The sequence below is a fragment of the Drosophila sulfurigaster genome, chromosome 3 (genome assembly GCF_023558435.1).
Source record: "Drosophila sulfurigaster albostrigata strain 15112-1811.04 chromosome 3, ASM2355843v2, whole genome shotgun sequence".
Classification (NCBI taxonomy): domain Eukaryota; kingdom Metazoa; phylum Arthropoda; class Insecta; order Diptera; family Drosophilidae; genus Drosophila; species Drosophila sulfurigaster.
The window spans coordinates 48,808,612-48,831,310 of NC_084883.1; the positions used below are offsets into that span (position 1 = coordinate 48,808,612).

A 22,699-nucleotide genomic window follows, 5' to 3' on the forward strand; every position below is an offset into this window, starting at 1 on the left:
AATGGCTTTAATTAAAAGCGAAATTAAGTTAAGGCGATAAAGCAATCGTTGGCTACTTGGCAACTGGTTAAACTGATCTATCGATATGGTACAAACATTGTTGTTGTATTGCTGCCTGGTTGGCACATTGTTATGCAAGCCAGGTGAGCGAGTGAACTAACCAGAACTGTCACAAGACTGTCCCGAAGCCAGTTGTTCGATGTGTGTGTTTGTGTGTGGGTTTGGCCATAAGGCGTACATTACCCTCTCAAGCGATCGATGGAGCCCGGATATTGTTAAAGGAATTCAGTTTGAGAGAAAAAAAAAACAAGTAAAAAACAAACAATACGAGATACAATTGTTGTACAATTGACTCAAAAATAGCAATCGACGAAAAAATCTATTAAAAAGCACTTTTCGATAGCCAAAAGAATTTATTTGTAAACAAACACGGGAAGGTTTTTGGCAGAGAAGAAGGTGAAGGGAGTGGACTACCTGAATTATCTGTCGCCGGTTTGCAATATTCATTAATCACGCCACGAAAAAGCGCAAAAAAACAAAATCTGCTGACAAATCGCCATAACGGCGACAGCTTCGAGATCGCTGTGGCAACAGCAACTGTTGCAGCTTATTACAAAAGCGGAACTTATTGAGACAGAGGGAGTGGGAATAACTTGAGTGAGAGAGAGACTGAGAGAGACTGAGAGCGGGTTCTATGTGGGTTGGTGTATTGTATTATTGTCTTGCATAGACAAGATTAGCATAACTGGATATTACAAAAGAAATAAGCTTTTTCTTCTATTTTCGCTGCTACGTGATCGGCAAAGAAAAATGTCAACAAAATCTTTGCGTGTTGCTGCGGGATGAACAAGAGCAAATAATATGGACAACATTTCATGTCTAAGCCAATTTGGCAGTGAGCAAAGCCACGCACTGAACTTGAACCACTTTATGAGGCTGTGGCTCTGTCTGTGTCTGTGGTTGGCAGTGACAATTGCGTAGTGCGTGCGCCGCCAGCAAACATATTTTCACGGTCAACGTTGCCAAGAAAAATGACAGCAAAACAGACAAATTTATGTGTTGTTGTTGTTGTTGCTGGAATGTTGCAAGTGGCAGCAGACAGCAGACGGCAAAAAGTTGGCCAAATGGCCAACTGGCCAAGTGTCCGACTCGCAATCCGACTAACGACGTCATCGTCTTGGTCTTCGTCTAGTCAAGAGTCGGGCCTTTATTTTGACTGGTTTTTTAATGGGCTGGCACTGGCCGACATGGGCGGATAAAACTGTAAACGAAAGCGTTGTTGTTGCTGCCGTTGTTGTTGGTGTTGTTGGCGAATCAGCTGCAACAGCAACAGCAGCTCGACTCGAGCACTTGGGCAGTCGGGTGAGCTTTGCTTTTCTGGCTTTTCTTAACGATGCTGTGCGCAAAAAAATTATTATTATTATTGTATTCTCTGCACTTTTGGCGCAGTTTTACATTTCGAATTTAGATTGTGTGTGTGTTTGTGTTTGTGTGTGTGTGTGCTGTAATGTGTTTTGTGCTCTGTGGTGTGTGTGGTCACTTTTTCGTGTATAAAAGCTGGCGCAGATCTGCAGCTAGCAACAGACAACGGCAACGCGTCAACACAGACCTACTTCATTTCTTCAACCAAGAACCCAGCCAGGATTAGCAAAAATGTACAAGTTGGTAAGTGTAACAACACAATAACTTCAACTGCAACTTCAACTCACACTCCTCCTCTTTTTTAGGTGGTGTTGTCTGCTCTGCTCGCTGTGGCCGCTGCTCGCCCGGGCTATCTGGAGGCAGGTCCTCTGCTGCATAGCTACGCTGCTCCCGCTATCATCCATGAACCGGCTCTCGCCAAGGTGGGACACATTGTGAAGAGCATTCCCACCGCTGTCTCGCATCAGAGCATCAGCCAGGTGCACAGCTCCGCGCACATTGTGCAACCCATTGTGGCACCCGTCATCAAAACCTATGCCGCACCCATCATCAAGACCTACGCTACTCCAGTGCTCCACACTTCGGTGCTGTCGCCTTCGTGGGCTTCTCACGGCTGGGAGTCATCCTGGTAAAGGATATTTACACGATCCGATTCTCTTCGTCCTTTTAAGGCCCTTTCTACTGCCAAATTTTCTATTCCTCTTTTCTGCATTTTGTTTATCTTTAACCCATTTCGACTGATGTAAATAAAAGTCCATGAGATCATTACGAAAATTACCTGTTTTTTTGATACTTTAATCTTACTCTAAAAATTTAAAGTCATTTTTAGTTTCAAATATTCTTGTTTAAACAACATAAACTTGTTCCTCAAATTCAAGAATTCAATTCTTTGTAAACAAAACTTCAAATTTAGTTCTAGCTGAAATAATTTCTGGTATTTTTATGTTTTCGATAGCTAATTGCTGAGCTGATTGGTTGTCTGCTTCTGATTTTATTACCATAGTTTATAAGCTATTTTTATTGAACTTTTAATTGCTCATAAAAAACATGCCAAATCATGTTTGGGTGCGATGCAGTTTATTTCAGCAAGATCCAATTCGCATAAAACGAACAATGCAAAGTAAACTAGAATCTCATGCTTCGAAATATTTTAGAGTGGCAACAGATTATGCAATCACATACGATTCAATCACGCATTGGTAACAAAGCCATGAATTTGCACCTTCCAGTCTATATTTTATCTTTACCTGAGTGCTCCCACATTGTTCCAACTATATTTCAAAATTCCCTAAGTATTCTTATGCTGAGAAATACTGATGTTCCATGAAAATATGTAGCTTATCTATAGCTTCATCAATGTTGTAATAGTCTAATTTTATTTGCGTACATATTTGGTCTTACTTCAATCAGTAAACAAACATTCCAAGAACTAGAGTTCTAACTAAATTTTCAGGAATCTTAAAGAATTTTATTCTTGGTTTTCATTTAAAAATAAGCTTCTCATCTATATAGTTTCAAAGCTTAAACTGTCGGTTAAGTTAGCTAAGCTCAAGCTATCAAATTATTTTATTCTTATTATAAGGATTCAGTTTTGCACAACTATGTAAAAATCTTGTATGTTTTTTTTAGTCATTATATTAAACTTTAGAAATATTAAAAAAAGTGTTCAATGCAGCATTCTCCCTGTTGTTAGCCATACTTTTGAAAATGTATCTTTAAGTTGAGGCATGGCCAAGTTGTAACTTCAAGTATGATACATAGCTGTATTGTAGCAATTTGTTGTAAATTTTTACCTTACAGATTTTCTAACGTTTTCTTAGACACACTAGTAAATTGTGTTAATGTTTCACACATTTGAGAAATCAGTTAACCAACTCTTCTTCACTTGAATGTTTGTAAATTTATCCCTTTCAATTGAATAAAACAATGTACTTTTTCTTTGACAATCACATTTTACTCGCAATTAAACAGATGAAGCAATATATACAGGCGAATTTGGGTTATTTAGGATCAGTAATAGAACAGTCCAGTTACTAGTCCGCTAGTCTAAGTTTTACCAGCCAGCATTGTAGACAACGGGCGTGGCGATGGTCTTCAGGACGGGAGCAGCAGCGGCATAGGTGGCCACAGTCTTGACAATGGGAGCAGGTGCCACATAGCTGGAGATGATTGGCGCTGGAGCAGCCACGTAGCTGGAGACAACTGGGGCAGCATAGGACTTGACGACAGGAGCAACCACATCCTCGACATAGTGAGCAGAGCTATGGACGACCGATTGGCTCTGATGGGAGACCGATGAGGGAATGCTCTTGACCACAGCACCGACCTTGGCCAGCACCGGTTCCTGGACAATTGTGGCAGCTGGGGCCGAATAGACTACGGGGGATTCATAGAGATGACCGGGACGAGCAACAGCTACGGCAAGGAGAGCAGACAACACCACCTGAAGTAGAGGAATAGATGAGTTATTTGTGGGTTATCCATGATGCAGTGCAGCAAACTTACCAATTTGAACATTTTGAGGAGATTTGTTTGTTTGTTGGTCTGTGTTGTTGCTGTTGTTAGCGAACGTGGTTGACTGATAATTGCCAAAAGTGAAGCCTGCGTTTATATACAATTGTTTTGGCCGAAAAGTGCGCTGCTCGCAGCTGCTGCTGCTGTCAGTTTAATGCTTAATTAAAACGGTTAACGCTGCGCTGTGGGGAAACATAAAACTGGGAAATCTGAACACGAAAATGAAATCAAAACTGTAACCGAAAACCTTGCAAGATGATGACGATGACCCTGAATGAAGACAGAAGACAGACGCAGTCAAAGTGCAAGTAATGCAGTTTGGGGGCAGGAACCGACGAATCAAATAATTGAAGGGTCAAGCAATAAGCAATAAGACTCGATTGAAGTGCGTCTAATGGCCAAAAGCACTGCTGAGTCAATAAACGTGTTACTTGTTTGAGGTTTTTTTTGTCAACAGACAATTGTTTGCTTGCTGACTTACTTGTTGCTTGTTGGTTGAGCCGCCCACCGACTCTAATTGCTTATTGATCGCGACGTGTCTATGAGAATCGAATCTGATATGGGTCTCATATATCGCTGTTACCTTTAACTCTCTGTGCGTAGTTGAAGGTCATTCGGCGAGTTGTTGTGTGTGCTATATAAACTCTGACTGCAGCTGCCACACCACAAACAGTTCTCGCTAGAAACTCAAACCCAACACACACTCACAGTCAATACAGACCAATCAATAAACCTTAACAAAATGTTCAAATTGGTGGTATTGTCTGCTCTCCTTGCCGTAGCCGTTGCACGTCCCGGTCATCTCTATGAATCCTCGCCGCTCGTCTATGCCGCTCCAGCTGCCACAATTGTCCAGGAGCCAGTGCTGGCCAAGGTCGGTGCTGTGGTGAAGAGTGTGCCCACCGCCATCTCCCATCAGAGCCAATCGGTGGTCCACAGCTCCGCTCATGTGGTCGAGGATATTGTCGCTCCCGTCGTCAAGTCAACGCCCGTTGTCAGCTACGCTGCTGCCGCTCCAGTTGTGCACAGCACCTACGCCGCTGCCCCGGTGGTGCACAGCACCTATGCCGCAGCTGCCCCAGTGGTGCACAGTGCCTATGTTGCTGCACCAGTTGCTCATGTTGCTGCCTCGTCGCCTCTGACTTACACCGCCACGGGAGTGTGGTAAGAACGCTCCGAAGGGAGTGTGGGACGTGCTTTGTTGGACGGTCTTTGTGATACGAATTTGAATAAATGAATCTTTTTTGCTATTGAATATCGATTGTGTGTTTTTTCATTGCTACTCTGCTTAGCTTAGCCACCTGCAGTTGCTTAGCAGCAAGGGTCGTTGCTCCTGGGTGTGTACTTCCTGCTGGTCGAGTGATAGACAGCTAACGGGTTTGTAAACAATTGCAGGTCATCTGGTGGCATAGACGACTCTAAAATACCCGAAGAAGAACTCTAATAATATTGGGTGTTAAGATAAGCATCTTAGACTTTAAACTGCTTTAAACTCTTAAATCTGAACTTAAGTACATTAGTATAGATTGTTAGAGAGTTGTTTCAAGTATTCTTAAGACTCTTTTCGATCTTTTTAGTTTCGATGTTCGACTCACCTATTTTTTAAAAGCTTAAACTATCTTTATGTTCAATAAAGTGTAATGTCTAACGCTACAAGTAAGGAAATGTAGAATAACTTTACTCCACATTAAATAATATTTTTATGATTATTTTCTCTGTGATGTCTTTGCTGTCGAAACTATCCTTAAACTTTATTCGCATTGCCGTGGAAACTTTCTTGTGTTTACAACATGTAAGGTACGACACTAGCAGAGTAAATCCATTACATATGCTAAAGCTTGCAGTTTGTTGACAGAAAGCAATAGAATGCATTATTTGTTGTGCTTGATGCAGTGCAAATTCAAGGACTTCGATGCACGCGCTGCATTCTGTCGAAGGGTCAGCGAACTTGATGCAGCAAAACAATTGGATCTACTTTTAATTGTAATAGATTTTAATAAACTGCCAACAGTGCAAACAGTTCAAATTTATTTGACATTTTGATGCTATTATTATATTTTGTGCTTTATTTCTTTACTTTACTTTAAAATGCTATTCACTTAAAGCTAATGAAATGAAATTATTTTTTGGACGATTTGCCTATCAATTAATATTTTTATTATTAATGAATTCAGTTGCATATGAATATTACAATATTGTATTTAATCAAAAGTGTTTTAATAAGTAAGTATATATTATTTTTTTTTTTTACTGAAATTTTATATTTAGAGATTTTATATTAATATTTCCTCCTTAAATGTATTACATGTCTTGCTAGAACTTGAGCTGCACCTTTGGAATATTATTTATTTTTTATTGAATTAAGTGTGCTATTAACTCATATTACAATAAATAATTCAATAAAGGTTTCACATTTCCTGCTATATTATAATGTGTGTAATAAATATTAAGTATTTACATTAAGCGGATTAAAAGTTTTACTTTAGGTTGGAGTCGAAGTGTTTTTGCAATTATTTTTTTTATATTATTTTATTACTTTCTATTAAAAAAAATGCATAGACCAATTGAATTCATACATATGATATTTCGAGTTTGAAGCATTACTTCAAATTCTGTATTTTTGTTTACTCAAAAAGTGGTTGAAAGTTGTCTTCATCGATAGAAAAACAAGAGTTACGTTATAATGAACCATTCCTAAAAAGGAATTTCGTTTGACACTCTCAATATAAGTCAAATCATAATTTGTAATGTGTGTATAAAAATTGTACTAGACTCTCTAGGTTAGGTTAGGTTAGGTTAGGTTAGGTTAGGTTAGGTTAGGTTAGGTTAGGTTAGGTTAGGTTAGGTTAGGTTAGGTTAGGTTAGGTTAGGTTAGGTTAGGTTAGGTTAGGTTAGGTTAGGTTAGGTTAGGTTAGGTTAGGTTAGGTTAGGTTAGGTTAGGTTAGATTAGGTTTGGTTCATTAGGTTAAACCGGTTACCCCTAGGAGGAAGATAACACAGACCAATAAAGGTCCAAAGCTATACCGGTGTGCTGTAGCATAACTAATTGCTGTTTTTATATCCGCTAGAGTAAAAAAATATCATATATCATGGGTATATAGATATTACTACCACGTCAATTCACAGAATGTTCTCACAGGTCTTAGTACAAATTGACTTTCCTCGGAAGTTTTACAGATTAAACTGTACTAGGAAGTTGAGCCAAGTTTACAATAAACTAAATGTCAATGGCAAACGTTGTCCCGGGGCCGAGCATTGGACCCGGGTCGGGTTGACGTGCGACTAATGAGCAGCGATTCGAAAATGAAAATAAGAGTGGGTTTGGCTTGTGGTTTTAGAGTCGCGACTCGGGCTTTTCGATCAGCAAGGCGACGAAATAAGTACTTAAGTGGAGCGGTAATGTGGTGCGTAACTAGCTGAAATTGGCCGCGAATAATAATCTGGTTTATTGTCTGCACGAAAATATGTGTGCGAGAGAGAGAATGAGAGACAAGACAAGAATCCGTTCAGGCACGTACGACAACGAGCACTTATTGTTGTTCGATCGTAAGCCTGCGAGTGTGTGCGAGTGTGTGTGCCTCGAAAGTGAAGTTCAAGTATAAAAGCCGGCGACAGTTGAGCAACAGGCAACAGTCTACCCTTCGACACAAGTCAAAGAACCGGCAAACCAAAAACACAGCTCCAACATGTTCAAATTGGTAAGCAGCTCTCAGTTTATGAGTTGATGAGGATGATGTAATTGAAATAATATTGTTTGCAATTTCAGTTCGTTCTCTCCGCTCTGCTCGCCGTTGCCGCTGCTCGTCCAGGACATCTGGCTGCTGCTCCCTTGGTGTACAGCGCCCCAGCCACCGCTATTGTGCAGGAACCCGCTTTGGCCAAGGTCGGTGCTGTGGTCAAGAGCGTGCCCACCGCTGTCAGCCACCAGAGCGTCACCCAGGTGCACAGCACACCCGTCGTTGAGGATGTCGTCGCTCCCGTTGTGAAGACCACTCTGCACGCCGCCGCTCCAGTTGCCACCTACGCTGCCGCTGCTCCCGTCTCCACCTACTCGGCTGTCGCCCCTGTGTCCACTTACTCGGCTGTTGCTCCAGTTGCCACCTATGCTGCTGCTGCTCCTGTGTCCACCTACTCGGCTGTCGCTCCTGTGTCCACCTACTCCGCTGTGCACGCTCCTGTCTCTACCTACTCCGCTGTGGCTCCCGTCTCCACCTACTCCGCAGTGCACGCTCCCGTTGCCTACTCTGCTCCAGTGGTGCACTCCGCTCCCTTGACTTATGCTGCCAGCGCCTGGTAAGAGAACGAGAACGAAAGATTTTGTTGCCCGTTGTTGACTTGTGTCTCCCCTAAAATACAAATAAATAAAGAAAACTTCGAATATTAATGGAATTTAACAAAACTCCTTATCAATTGAAGTAGTCCTAGAATAGCTGAAGTTCTATTTCAGCCAGCTTCGTACCACTTGTTACAGTATATGAGCGATGTAGCTGGTAGCTCGGCTGTAAATCTTCTTGAAAGACGTGGAAAGCCTCTGAATATAAAAGATGAATCCCATCTAATGAGTAGTTTTTAGAGTTCTCTCCCTATACCTTGTGGTAGTGTGATAGTCATGATCGTTAATAGGACGACAACCCTTAACTATTGCTGACAGTGAAAGATTTTGTTGTCCGTTATTGACTTCTGTTCCCCCAAATAAAAATCAAGAAACTTTCCAATATAACCATCCATTAAGGAGTAGTTTATATTTCAGAGAGTTCTCCTTCTCCATTATCTGAGGTAGCCGAGCGCTCCACTCTAACTAAGCTCGTACCATTCACTGCTGTAGCTGAGCGATGTAGCAGAGATATTTAGCTGGATTGTAGGTCTTTAGGAAAGACGTACATATGATTGAAGTGATCGTTGATGGATCAACAGTAATGATGTTGCAAACACCCTTGACGGGTGGTACAAACAAAAAGGTTACATTTTGTTTTCCCCCTCAAGAACATTAAGAAATAAAAAACCTTCGTGTATAATCATTGAATCCATCTAAAGAATAGCATACATTTATTAGAGTTTTTCTCTCTATCACTTGAGGTAGATGCTGGGATAGCTGAGGCCACTGTTCCATCCAGGTTCGTACCACTCGCTGCTGTAGCTGAGTGGAGCAGCAGCATAGGCATAACTAGCTGGGCTGTAGGTCTTCAGAAGAGGCGTGTGATGATCGATGATGGGACGCCAGTAGGGACGCTTCTCGTGCACCACAGTCGAGCTCTGATGGGAGACAGCAGCTGGCAGTGCCACAGTGTCGTAGCCCAGCACAGTGGGCGCATACTCGATGGTCTCGTAGCTGGGCAAATAGCTGGCATGAGGACGTGCCTGACTCAGCGCCACAACAGCAACGCACAACACGAACAGCTGCAAGGGAAAATGTGTTGTTTATCCACAATTGGTTGGTAATCCACAGGTTTAACTCACAGATTTCAGCATATTTCTTGCGGTGGGAGTCGTCTTCGTCTTGTTAGTAACAACTTGGAACTGTGGCTAATGCTGAAGAAGCAACACAATTTTATAGCTCAGAGTGCGGTAGTTTCTTTACGTTAGAATTGGCACAGACAATCGACCCATCAAGAGATCGCCCCTGTGTTTTTTGTTTGTTTTCGAGTTTTTTTCTCAAGCCCCAAAAGACGCCTCATTAGTGACCCATTTGGGCGTAACTGAGCGGCTAAGTGGTTCCAGCCAAGGCGAAACCCAACGAACACACAGTCAAAACTTAGACTCTTTCATATGGCATATATTTACTTAAGTGTGGAGTTTTTGTTTTCTTTAGTTTTAGCTTTAGCTCCTGTCTCCACGCAGTGTGTGTACCGCCTACATTCACACCCACCCAATAGCTGACCCACTTGCAGCCATAAATCAGCTGCATTTTACTTGAGTACAAGCAATGCTAATGGTTTGGGTCTGTACTTGCCACAAACTTCAATGGCCACTGCAACGCTCCAGTTGCCAGTTGCCAGACAATGAAGTCAGCACAATTCGCATTAGCATAAATACCGAGACAGATAGACAGACAGACATTCGCTTGCCGTATTTCCCGCTTCGCATATTCCATGGCACACTGATTTTTCCTCACTCGCACCATCAACGCAAATTGGTCAGCTTTTGTGGATGACCTTTTCTGCCTAATTCAATTAAAGGCACGCAAACAAACGCGCTGACAGCCGTCTCAACATTACAATTAAGAAACGAGTTATGGGTACTATAAACACTTCACCCGAAAAAAAAAGAAAAACATCTGTAATTGCCCTTAGATATGCTCTAGCTATAAGCTCAAAATCTCATTGCACTGAAGCGCCCCATTTAATGAGGTGTTAATTGTGGGTCTTATAAGTTTATAATTGGCCTTGCTTATAGCTGTATGTTTGCCTACTTGACCCACTTGCATTTTTCGGTACGCTCTGCACTAAGGTCATTCATAACTTTTTGCATTACAATTGGTTCACAAATTATATTGCATACTTTTAGGCGGGGTTGAAAGTTTAACTTTTGTTTGAGCTTTTGTAAGCTACGCTTAAGCTTTTCTTTCAGCTTAACCCTATAAAGACGTGGAACTACAGAAAATCGTTGCAGTTTTTTGACTAGAGTTAATTAAATTGTTTTCAAGCAAACCACTTTGTGCAGAACTTTATCTCTTACATGGCCATAAACTGTCTTGGGAATTACTTGCAGTAATATGTTAACAATTTTGTTAAAAGTCTTGAATTTGGAGCGTTGACTTCAGTTGGGTTAATCTCATTTTAGTTGTCGGATATGACTTGCATGGCATTGTAAGTGGTATTTATTGTTTGTTAAGGAAGTACAGTGGAATAAGTTAATATAAATGTACTAACGACTTTTATGAGCAGATTAAGAGATTTGATTTCGTCTTCTATAGACCTAACAAAAATGTTCTAAAATCAAAGTTTTGATCTAACAATTAAAGATTTGCATCTTAGAAAGTGTGCGTAATAAAATCAACATTTTGGTCTAAGAACTAAGAATTTTCGCCTAAATAAATGCGTGGATCCTATATAAATTTGTAATTAGGAAAATGCATATCCACTTGAACATTTGATAATAAGACTAAATTCACATAAATAATGAAAAACAATCATTAACTCTTAAGACTAATAATATTATATTTTACAAAACTAAGCTACTAAATATATTTCTTAGTTAACTATATTCACTACAAATAACAATAATTAACATATTTATGTATTTTTTCAGATCTAAGTAAATCTATAATCTTGTAAGGAAATTTCTCATGTTATCTATCTAAACTATCTGTTCATAACATTTCAAGCAATTTTCAAGCAAAGCATAAATTGAAAAGAAAAATAAAATTAAGCAATATATTTTCTTGTGTATAAAAAAATTGCTGCATACTAAACCCACACTGAAAAGCGCATCACACACTGCACTAATGACTGATAGAGCGATAATTTAACCCACTGCTCATTGCTCATTGCACTCATTCACATATTGAGAATCGCAGTCTTCTCTCTCTCTCTCTCTATCACTCATTCAGCGAATGCATTTTTCGCCACTGCCAAAGGCACAATCAGAATGCATGAATTTCGTTGATTGGCTGCAGCCAACGAGTATTGACGGATCGACAGTTGTATTACGAGTGTGGTTAATAGATTAATTAATAGAAGTTGGCAACAAGTCCGCAACTCCGCTGGGACTCCAGAGGGGGGCTCGACGTTCGTCATTTCCACGCAACATGCGGCTTAATTAGCGTTGGAAATCGCACAGTTTCAGGCCGATTCGAGTGTCGTGCTTAGCTGTTGTCCAAGTCAGATTGGTTCGCATTATGCGATTATATTTAGACGGCGTTGCTCATACGCCGCGTAACCGATACGCGTTTAACGCTCATTCAATAATCACTTGCATTCGTAAATGTAAATGCGACTTTTTCGGACAGTTCTGGAATAGTTTCGAACTGGGCGTTACAACGTTTTCTGGCGCTGATTGTCTTATTAATTTTAATGATCAGCATTACATCGAAAAATACAGTGCAACTTTTTGTCGATATTTATGCTTACCAAACTTTTCTCAACAACAGCAGTTGGCCATGTTTTTGTTTGTCTGCAGTTTTTTAAGCTTAGCAACTTCCTTGATTACAGCAGTTTTGAGTCGTTTTGCCCCCTTAAACCGGATCCGTCTATTTCCATAGCTCAGTTCAATTCGGTTCAATCAACGTACTACATATATTTAATGTGTAGTAGTTTAGCCGAAGCTATCATTAAGTCTAATTGACTTTTTATCGTTACGTTTTTTGTTCTTGTTTCATACGTCTGCTGCGGTGGACGTGACAAAAACTACACTACGAGAAATGACGAAAATTATGAGAATAGTGTAGCAGGTGAGAAAGCTACAGTCGAGTGTGCTCGGCTGTGAGATACTCGCTATTTGTTTTGAATAAAACAAAACAGTGCGGTATTCAATTCAAAATATACCAAATTATCATTTTAAAATATACCACAAAAATAATGAAAATATACCAAACGGTATATTTGGTATATTCATAAGGTACCGCAGAGTCAAAATATACCAGATTATCAAAATGAATCACATTGTGAATAAAATCAAAACAGTATTAATTTGAAAATATACCGAACTAGTATACCGAAAAATACTAAAAATATATATGATATATTTACTATATCGATTCAACATACAGTACGGAATATACCAGATTGTTAGCCAAAGCAACTAAGTGTCGCAGTGAAATTTCCATCTGATCGCAACCTATTTTTCAGGAATTATAAAGAATAAAGATATTATTGTATGTACCAAAAATCTAGCTTGTTATTTTTACATACATTTCCTGGAGGCACAAAGTAACCCTTTTACCCTTAGGGTATCGGGTATAAAAAGTTGCATATTTATGAAGCGTTGATTTCTCGCAGTGTGTCTTGGCAGGTGTTTGCAATATCTTATAATGAGCAAGTCGATCGACCATTAAACAATACACCAAGTTCAGGGTGAGTAATCCCGCAACCAAATCATGGGTATTCGATCTAGCACACACATTGAGCGATATTCACACAAATTCAATCGCAATTAGAACATAACTTCGAACAACAACAAAAAGTGAAAGTCGCCTGCATTTGATGGATTAGAATGAGCAAAGTGCGGAGTGCGGAGTGGGAGGCAATTGCTTGTAGTCAATTAAAAGGCAATAATCGTCAAACTAAAAACTAAAGCAGCAGCAAATCAACAGCTCAACTCAGTTCAGCTCAGGACGTGTGGGACTCGATAGAGCAAATAAATCACATGACGCTGGTGTGTGCATAAAAAATGCGTTCAAACAATTTGCATACAATTTGGTGACAGACAACTACGAAATTAGACAGACAAAAAAAATACGTTTAAATTTTATGGAGCGAATGATTAGATACACTTTATTTGGGAATTTAAGTTAGATGAAAGTTGTTAAATTTGATGAATGTTAAATTAGAGACAATTAACAGTTGACTTAAGTATGGCTATCTAAATATAATAATAATTCACAATTTAAATTATTGCTTTCTTTGATAATTATCTTGAATAGTGAATGTGTTAAACAATGAATAATAAGCAACATAGCTTCATTAAATAAATTGTCTCTAATGTAACATTCACCTAATACATTTTTATAACTTTACCTTGATTATAATTCTTAATTTAAATATTTATTAAATAACTATTTAAGACAGTAAAAGTATTATATTTACCAATAAACAGCAAGCCTCATTAGTGCTTAATTGAAAAAAGTGTATCTAACTTAACATGTTAACACACTTTTCTTAATAACAATTCGAAATTACAATTTCTTACTTCATTCGATGTTAATCTAAAATAGTTAATATTTTTAGTAATAAATAAACGTATAATAAAAGTGAATTGTCTATAATTTAAAATACGGTCAATTTATTTCTTATCTTAATATTAAATCGAAATTTAAGTTTCATTCTTTCTCTGTCTGATCTTAATCTAAAAATGTGAATGCATTTTATTTTTTAGTAAGCAACATTGTTCCTATTTTAATTGGATGCAAATTATTTAAAACACTGTTTGTATTTAGTAATAAATAATCAGTCTAAGCTTAATTTAATAAATTGTCTCTAATTTAAAGTTTGGTTAATAATAATTTAACATTTTAGTTTCTTTATTATAAGTGCAGCTTTAAAAAACAGCAAAAGTTCAATTAAATGTTGTAAGCTCTATAGAGTACATCACAGCAATACAATATTGAAAATTGAATAAATTTGGAATTTATTTACTTTTTTTTTACCCAAAAAACAATTTAAAATTTTAGTTTCTTTCTTTCACCTGAAATAGTAAATGTATTTATTTGTTTATTTTGATTTTTTTGTGTATTTCCTCAGCCATCAAAAGAAACCTGACTTTAATTAAAGTTTGCTCACTCTCTTAAGTACTTCCCAGCTATAAATACAACAATTTTGAACGTTGAGTAAAATTAGAGGCCATTTGCTCAGTGCTTAATGCTTTGGAGTACTTATTACCTTATCTATTTTTGCTTCAATATTTATGCGAAATTTAATTTTCTTATTTCTCTAATATAAATCTTCAATAATATATGTATTTATTTCTTTTTTTTTTTTATAAGTATTTCTTTAACCATAAAAGGCAACCTGACTTCAATTAAAGCTTGGTAGCTCACTTAAGTATTTCACACCATTAAACACAACAATGTTGAACATAAAGATCTTATACTCCACTTCACTATAAAGAGTATGTGAATAAACTACAATCTGCCGTTGGGGTGTTTGCCATTTTTTAATTTACGAGCTTAAGTTAGGGGCGTTGTTATGCTTGTTGCTGCCGATAGGTGTTATTGTTGTTGTTGTTATTGTTGTTGCTGGTGCACAAATTGGTCTGCGGTGCGTGTGTACAGATTTTAGTGGCAGGCGTCTGTTAAACTACTTAATTATGAAGCGAATTCTGCAATTTGCATTGGCAAACGGCAAACTTCGCTCATTGAAGCTGTCAAATAATCTCAGCTTCAAAAGTTAACATGCATGGCCAACAACAACAATTAGAGAGAATACCAAAATTCGGAGCAACAACAATCAGAACAACTATTTATGCTACGTGCTTTTGTTGTCTGCTGGCAAAAGCGTAATTGCGCAATGTCCTCAACGGTCTGATCAAACACAAAAATAAGAATATAAATGGCAAACAGGCGTTGGCCCAGGCAGATTGACTAAAAAAAAAACAGCTTGGGATAAACCTCAAAGACAAATTGCGAACTCGCGGCCAAGTCGAAGGTGAGACTTGCTTGCTTGCTACCTAATTGTCGCTGACAGCTGCAGAGCGCCAGCAGGAGGTCGTTTTAATTTCATTAATGGAACGACAACTACTCCATAGCTATGCCCTTTTTATGGGGAGTGCTTTCGTTTTCTAAGTCAGTCTGTTACTAAGGGAATATAAATAAATATAAATATTGTTTAAACTAAGCGAAGTTTATGAGTTTATAGTTGACGAAAACTTCTATCTAAAGTTCACTTTAATAAATCAGCAAAATGACTTGAACAAAAAGTGGTAAATTCTTTCAGTCAAAGCAAAGAAAAGAGGCTAAAAATAAAAGTTAATGCAAGGCTAAAAAAAAAAGTTAATGCAAATTTATCAAGATGACTCTTACAAATATATATATGCTATAAAACACAAGGAAGAAAAAAAAAGTACTGAAAAATAGGTTCTGGTATGCATTCAGGAATGAATTGTTTAAAATAATTCCTTCGAGAATAAACTATTACATCTTACACTTATATATTAGACTTTAAGACAACATTAAACATGAAAGGCACTAGCCACAGCTTTACTTTAAAACCGAATTCCTATGTTGATAACAAATTGTATACAACCAAAGCAAAAGACATCAAAAGAAATACGAGTAAAGGTTACTGCGAATGTGATAGAAAATTTAAATTTAAAAGTCTTTACATACATACTAGACATATCACTCTTTCACACTTTAATATATGTATATCTAACAAGTTAAAGATGAAACACAAAATGATACTATCAACTGCTTTATATTAAGAACAAAATTTTAAGTTGATAGCAAAATCCAAGCCAATCGAAACAGAATAAGACAAAAGAAATAAAGGTTACATCAAGTGTTTAAGAAAATTATAGAATAAATCTTGAAGTTTTTACTATCTACTAATATACTAAGTGTTTAGCTAGACATTCTTTCATACTTAATTTTACTAACTACTATCACACCTAGACATGTCTCTTTTTTAGTCTTTAAGATATCATCAACAAGTCGTTAGATGAATCATAAAATGAGACCAGCATCAGCTACGTTTTATGCTGAAAGTAAGTTGTATAAATTATTTGCAAATTTTAGAATAGAAAAAGAATGAAACTAAAGTTTAATTTCAGAGTCTAAATGATTGACAAAGTTATGCTATTTACAACTTTGATGATATAGCAATCTAATTCTAAATTATCAATTAAATGAAACTGAACTAAAATTGAAAGCAAACTAAGACATTCTAAGACAACTTTGGACTTTAGCATACAAATGGTTTATACATATTTGTAAGTGCCAAAGCAAAGGGTATTTCGACGTCATTAATTATAAGACAAGTCCATTTATTTCTTACTCTTTGCCATATTACGAGTAAACTCGTGTGTGCTCGTCGCAGTTGCTTGCTTTATTTTGCACTGAATTGAAGGTATTCTAGTAATTTTTTCAATTGTCTTGCCATTGTTACAGTTTTCAGTTGCTATTGCTGTTGCTGTTGGTATTATTATTATTAGTTGTTGTCATCGCTGTTTGTTGTTGTTGTTGTTTACGTTGCCGTTGTCGCTGTAATGTGCACGACATTAAGCGACCTTGACCGCGTCCAACATGTGGTATACTTAATTGGCGCACTCGTTGGCCGCGTCACCGTTGCGCACCATATAATTATGGTATGCAAAGCAACACACACAAATTAAATCTTAATTTAATAACTTGCACATTGTACGCTAATTAGACAAGCGCATTCCCCCACACATTTCTCATTTCATTTCGCCATAAAAGAGTTGTGAAATTTTCTGCAAATATCAAAATCAAATTTTCGCCAAAAATGTATAAATCATACGCCCGAAAATAAATCATACAAAAACAAAACTAAGCTATTAATTTGAAGTTTGAATGATTTGTGTTGCATTTGCGGCCAATTTCCAATTGTGCGGTGCATGCAGCATGCGGCATGCGGCAATGTGGCAAGCTCTGGCTCTGGCTCGCATTGCCCAATTGCACCAGCCACAAAACCATTAAAATGCAATTACAGCCACAATGACTGGCCACAAGAGGTGGAAGTGGTCTCTTTATACCCAGGTAGAAGGGTATTATAAGATTGTGTTGGAAGGAAATGTATGTAATAGTCAGAAGAAAGTATCTCCGACCTCATAAAGAATATGTATTATTGATCAGCGCAACAACCGCGACGATATACAAAAATCCGTCTGTCTGTCTGTCCGTATGTATGAACGCCTAGATCTCAGAGACCATAGAGATATAATCTTTTTCTGATAGCACTATATTTGGCTAACAATTGGTATATTGTTCACTCTATGGTATATTTTGTCATCTATGGTATATTTTGCACTCTATGGCATATTTTGTATGTACTTTATTAATATACTAAATATTAAATTCGGTATATTATTAGTATATTTTGTTATATTTATTTGCGATATTTAAAAAAAAACAGCACTGTTTTGCTTTCATTTACACTCTGGTATATTTTGCACTCTATGGTATATTTTCAATGTACTACTATATCAATATACCAATATACCGTAGGTGTATTTTAGTATTTTTGCGGTATATGAATTCGGTATATTTATACCGCACTGTTTTGCTTTTATTTACAATTTGGTATATCTTGCACGCTGCGGTATATTTTGAATGGAGTACTATATCAACATGTTAAATATAGCCTTCAGTATATTTTTAGTATTTTAGTTTTATATTTATTTGGTATATTTTAAAATGAATACTGCTTGCTTTTATTCACAATGCGTAGCGCGTATTTCACAGTCGAGCACACTCGACTCTACCTTTCTTACTTGTTGTGTGTGTGGAAGTGGTAACTGCAGTGGCGACTGCTGTGGCGATTGCTGTGGTGGGTGGGTCACGCAATTCGTATCCTGTTTTGTGTCAATCAACATCGCTTGATTTCGATGCTATTTTGCATATCGATAAAGCCGCAACACATGCAAATTGCTGTCACACAGAATCGACTCGATTCGAGGTGTCCGGTGAAGGGTTTGACGCGGTTTACTGACGTTGTTAATATGCAGATTTCCGTTGCCGCCAAAAAAGAATTGTCCACCAACTGAATAGTAGTAGCAAAACTTTTTGTTTCTTTTCTCGATTGATTTATGCGCCATAAAGTTTAAGCGCGCTTTGTGTGTGCAGAATCAAAAAAGGAAAAAACTAAATCTAAAACTCTCAAGAGCTCTCCAGCAGCTGCCGTCAGTCAAGGTTCCATGTCAGCATCAGGCCTACGCCCGACCGATTGTATAATCGCCTTTTATCACAACACACAACAAACAACATAACAAGCAAGCTTAACAGCAACAGCAATAACAAAATACGCGTATTTGTTGCTACGATTGTTGCATTGATTATGCTAACAGCGAACAGCTTTTGCCGCTGTTTTCCCAGCTGCTTAAGCAGATTGCCAGTCGATAGTGATAAGGCGTGGTCAGCCCAGAGAGGAAGGAAGGCAACGGGTGTCGCTGGAGCGGGGAAAAGCAAAAAAAATTAAGAATGGCTATTAAGAAATCTGGCAGGCCATTAAAACGAGTGCTCAAATATGAATGCGATACTCAGTAAACATAAATTGCATAAATAGAGCATGCTAAAAATAAGTTATTTTTTAGATAGGTGCTTATACTCTTAACTCTTTATATGTAAAATAAATCAAAGCACAATAAAGTCATTCGTTTGAAATGTTGTTGCTGTACTACTCAAAGAATCTCAATATTTGGATGGAATTATTATAGTAATAACACTTTTAACCTCATCATTTAAGTCCTGAATTAAATACTAAATATTATTTAAAACTCTATTTCACTACTCTAAGAAGTATGAAGTTTTGCTTTAACTTGGACACACTGAATTACATGTTACTCAGAAAGAAATCTTTTAATCTTAATTTGATTTGATAAACATGTGTATACTAAATGCATCATAATTTAATGCGTAAATAAAGTGTACTAGTGTACTGTACTTCTACTACTTTAAAAATTGTCTTTCGATTTGAATAAATGAGTTATCAAGAGATTAACAATTATATAAGCTCATTAATTTTTCAAATACAACACTATTCATTCAGCCAATAATATAAGAAATCTTAATTCAAATATTGTCGTTTATATTATTTTAACTTAAGCTTATTCATCTTATTCAAAGTATATACTATTCAAACGTTACAGAGTACAACTAAAATAATATGTGTTTAACATTTAATTAGTTTTTCTATCACTTCAATTTGAATAGGTGAATTTGAAATAAACTCTGACATAAACTAGACTTTTCTTACAAATTTAATAAATCTTCTGATCCAATTCGTATTCATTAAGCACAATAAATCACTCAAACTAAGTTTCAATCTAAGTATAAGTAGTACTGCAATAATATGCTAATTACACAATGCTCCCACAATTCATAACAAACAAATTGCAATCATAATATGTAATACTATTCTAGTATATACACTTAAAAAAAGTACAGGGTATCAACCCGGCTGCAATGCAGCATCCCTCACAATCGTAGTTGTTTATTTTTGTAATTTATTTGCATTTGCGATGCGAATTGATTTTCCAATGAATTGCAAGTTACGCATACGCCGCGTACGCCGTGCCAACCGATAAGAAATCAGTTAAAGCAAAAATTAATGTGAAAACGTCGAGCAAAGCAGCAACAAAGTGGCAAGCAAATGCTAACTACCAGTGACCACTCCGAACAGCGGCAGCTGGACACTAAACTGGACTCCACACTCTCAATTTGTTGTCAGTTATTAAGCAGCTCGATTTTTCATGTGCGTCGCGATTTGAATGGGATTTGGATTTGGGATTTGCATTTGCTGGCGAAGTGTTGTGCATTTTCTACACCTACAGAGAGATCGTCGAGTGCGCTGTCAATCAGTTCAACTGCTGATTGATAATCACGTGCGTGTATGTTTTTTTTTTGTTTTTTTCTTTTTTAGAAAGGAATCTGTAAATGTGGGAGCTAGAGACTAAACATACATATTTTGTGTTGCTGTTGCCCAATGATATTTAGTCTAATGTGTGTGGCAGGTTGACGCCCCAGAGCTCAGCAAGTTAATTGCGCTTTAAGTAAACCACACAAATTACGCTAAGAAACCAACTACGAATAGAACAGCAAAGTGTAATATGTTGGCTGCATGCAACAATGGAAAAGTCATGCAATGGCTTTAGCCTTTGATTTCCGGCACAGCAACTCGATTTGGCTCCCAGTGGAAGTCGAAGTCGGAGTCGTAGTCGAAGTCTGCTGACAACTCACTTGGGTGCGAACAAGCCAACTAATTGAATTGATCATTGCCAGCGATCGAAGAGTTTTCTCGATTTTCTCGTTTTCTGGGAAAAACTGCAACAACAACCACAACAACAACAACAACAACAAGAAGGCGCGTGACTGATTTCTGTGGCACTGCATCAAGATCGATCGCGATCGCGATCTCCAAAGCTCTGCATGTTCATTCTCACAGCTAGCGAAGTCGACTCCGAGTTCGACTTTTTTGCCGAAGTTTGAGACTGAAGTCGGCCGACGAAGTCGTGGACAGGGCAGGGCGTTCACGCTTTTGATTCGCAGTTCGCTAAGCCGCTCGCACTCGCTGCTCTTGTTGTTGTTGTTGTTGTTGCTGTTGCTCTTGTTCGTTTCGCTTGGCGCATTGTCTGTCAGAATATTTCTCAGCGCTTTTGAGTTTTTGGTATAAATATGCCACGCGCTGCGCTTGTTAAAACATAACACACTCAACTCTTCAAGCAAGAAGTAGCCAAGCAAACCCAAAAAAACCAAAATGTTCAAGCTGGTAAGGATACAAAAGACTTAGGCGACAAACTTGACACCACACTAATCGATTGCTATTCTATCGTCCACTTAGATCGCTGTCCTGTCCGCTCTCTGCGCCGTGGCCAATGCTGGCGTCATCTCTCCCTACAGCCATGGCTATGGCCTGGGCTATGGTGCCGCTCTGGCTCCCGCCTATGCTGCTCCAGCTGTGATCTCGCATGCTCCCATCATCAAGAGCTACGCTGCTCCCATTGTGCACGCTCCCATTGTGAAGACCATTGCTCCATTGGCCACCTCTTATGCCAACACCTACAAGGTTGCCACCAAGGCCTACCCCGTCGTCCATGCTGCTCCCGCTGTCTACCACGCCCCCGCTGTGGTTGCCGCCCCCGCTCTGCACACCACCTCCACCTACCACGGACATGGTGCCTATGGCGGCTATGGCAGCTACGGCAGCTACGGTCTGGGATACGCCGGCTATGGCCATGGTTATCTGCACTAAGCGGAGTATCAACTCTAACGATCAGTTGACGACCATCCAGCAACATCCTTGACACGAACAACACAACAACAACAACAATATCTACATTTTCCCATCGCGGATAGTGTGAGATTTAAAACTCAGTACAACAACATGTTCGACATTTTGCCGCTGTCAAAGTGCAGAACTCGCAGTCGTGTTCAAAATTACAACAGAGACAGAGACACTGGCTGAGAGCGAGAGCGAGAGAGAGATAGAGATAGTGTGAGAGCTATGAACGAATGAGCAAGAGATCAAGTCAATGCTGTTAATTATTACTTTTTGTTATTGTGCAATGCTCGTGGTTTCCACTTAAGTAAATAAACGATTTGAAAAAAATATTAAACTAAAACAATGCAACATTCTTTTCATTTTGTACTCTGGGAGATAAGAATTTAAAGTATTCAAGCATCAAGGTGCAAAAACAATGTGCTTTGATGCATTTTAGGATAAATAAACTCAATTCAAATATTGTAATAAAAAAATAAATAGTAACGACCTAAATTCAACGTAAAGTAGAACCAAAATATAATCTATCCTAGAAATCTAATCTAGAAATGAACTCAAATATTGAGTAATTAAAAATATAAATCAATTTAAAATTCTGCTGTGTTTTAATGCATTTACAGATACTCGTAAGCAAACTAAATTCAAATAAAAATAAAACAAATATTAAGAAACTAAACTAAAAAATGAATCAATTCAAATTTTAAAAATTATTAAGAAACTAAATTCAGAATAAAATATAACTAAAACATAATCGAGATGATATCTAATCTAGAAACTGAATGAAATATTTAGTAATGATTTGGTCTTATTATAAAATGCTATTCATAACAATCGAGTCGAGAACGATCATTAAAAATTTTAGAAAACTAGGTAACATATTCAACATTTTGATTATTATCAATTCAATATCTTAGAATTCTATTCTATTTTTATAAAACTAAAATACCTAAAAGTGAATTTTATGACTATAAGAGTAAATATCTTAGAAATTGATTATATTATTATATTATTTTTTTTTTAATTATTTTCATTATATTATTATTTCGTTTTTACTAAATCACTTTTTGTTTCCTTTTGCAGTTTATAAATAGTACAATGAAAAGTCGTATTTATTATTTCACCTACCTCTTAAAAAGTACACAATTTAAATTTATTTC

The 22,699-nt window shown here is 37.6% G+C and overlaps 5 protein-coding genes and 1 long non-coding RNA gene across 6 annotated transcripts; 4 read left to right on the forward strand and 2 right to left on the reverse strand.

Moving 5' to 3' along the window:
- Positions 1 to 1,472: 1,472 nt before the first annotated feature.
- LOC133843367 (neuropeptide-like 3) lies at positions 1,473 to 2,206 on the forward strand. Its single transcript, XM_062276877.1, has 2 exons — positions 1,473 to 1,665; positions 1,728 to 2,206. The coding sequence occupies exons 1-2, from the start codon at positions 1,654 to 1,656 to the stop codon at positions 2,052 to 2,054; spliced, it is 339 nt and encodes a 112-aa protein (XP_062132861.1). The 5' UTR covers positions 1,473 to 1,653; the 3' UTR covers positions 2,055 to 2,206.
- Positions 2,207 to 3,351: 1,145 nt separating this feature from the next.
- On the reverse strand, positions 3,352 to 4,028 carry LOC133843366 (pupal cuticle protein G1A-like). Its single transcript, XM_062276876.1, has 2 exons — positions 3,928 to 4,028; positions 3,352 to 3,865 (listed from the first exon to the last, which is right to left on the reverse strand). The coding sequence occupies exons 1-2, from the start codon at positions 3,937 to 3,939 to the stop codon at positions 3,476 to 3,478; spliced, it is 402 nt and encodes a 133-aa protein (XP_062132860.1). The 5' UTR covers positions 3,940 to 4,028; the 3' UTR covers positions 3,352 to 3,475.
- Positions 4,029 to 4,596: 568 nt separating this feature from the next.
- Positions 4,597 to 8,324, forward strand: LOC133844489 (larval/pupal cuticle protein H1C-like). The gene is made up of 4 exons (XM_062278511.1): positions 4,597 to 5,100; positions 5,573 to 5,592; positions 7,552 to 7,634; positions 7,703 to 8,324. Exons 1-4 carry the CDS (start codon positions 4,679 to 4,681, stop codon positions 8,231 to 8,233), a joined length of 1,056 nt encoding a protein of 351 aa, XP_062134495.1. The 5' UTR covers positions 4,597 to 4,678; the 3' UTR covers positions 8,234 to 8,324.
- A 648-nt stretch (positions 8,325 to 8,972) lies between these two features.
- Positions 8,973 to 9,474, reverse strand: LOC133846355 (uncharacterized). Its single transcript, XM_062281295.1, has 2 exons — positions 9,394 to 9,474; positions 8,973 to 9,333 (listed from the first exon to the last, which is right to left on the reverse strand). The coding sequence occupies exons 1-2, from the start codon at positions 9,403 to 9,405 to the stop codon at positions 9,004 to 9,006; spliced, it is 342 nt and encodes a 113-aa protein (XP_062137279.1). The 5' UTR covers positions 9,406 to 9,474; the 3' UTR covers positions 8,973 to 9,003.
- Positions 9,475 to 11,953: 2,479 nt separating this feature from the next.
- On the forward strand, positions 11,954 to 13,593 carry LOC133844359 (uncharacterized). The gene is made up of 3 exons (XR_009894602.1): positions 11,954 to 12,325; positions 12,873 to 12,947; positions 13,031 to 13,593. It is a non-coding gene; the product is annotated as an uncharacterized LOC133844359 (long non-coding RNA).
- Positions 13,594 to 20,935: 7,342 nt separating this feature from the next.
- Positions 20,936 to 21,879, forward strand: LOC133841993 (cuticle protein 38). Its single transcript, XM_062274878.1, has 2 exons — positions 20,936 to 21,032; positions 21,105 to 21,879. The coding sequence occupies exons 1-2, from the start codon at positions 21,021 to 21,023 to the stop codon at positions 21,513 to 21,515; spliced, it is 423 nt and encodes a 140-aa protein (XP_062130862.1). The 5' UTR covers positions 20,936 to 21,020; the 3' UTR covers positions 21,516 to 21,879.
- Positions 21,880 to 22,699: the final 820 nt, after the last annotated feature.

Bases quoted from the DNA above. Each gene is read 5' to 3' on its own strand.
- LOC133844489 (XM_062278511.1), top strand. From the start codon at position 4,679: ATGTTCAAATTGGTGGTATTGTCTGCTCTCCTTGCCGTAGCCGTTGCA. The intron at 5,101-5,572 runs GTAAGAACGCTC...TGTTCAATAAAG, and splicing joins TACACCGCCACGGGAGTGTG to TGTAATGTCTAACGCTACAA. The intron at 5,593-7,551 runs GTAAGGAAATGT...AGCCGGCGACAG, and splicing joins TGTAATGTCTAACGCTACAA to TTGAGCAACAGGCAACAGTC.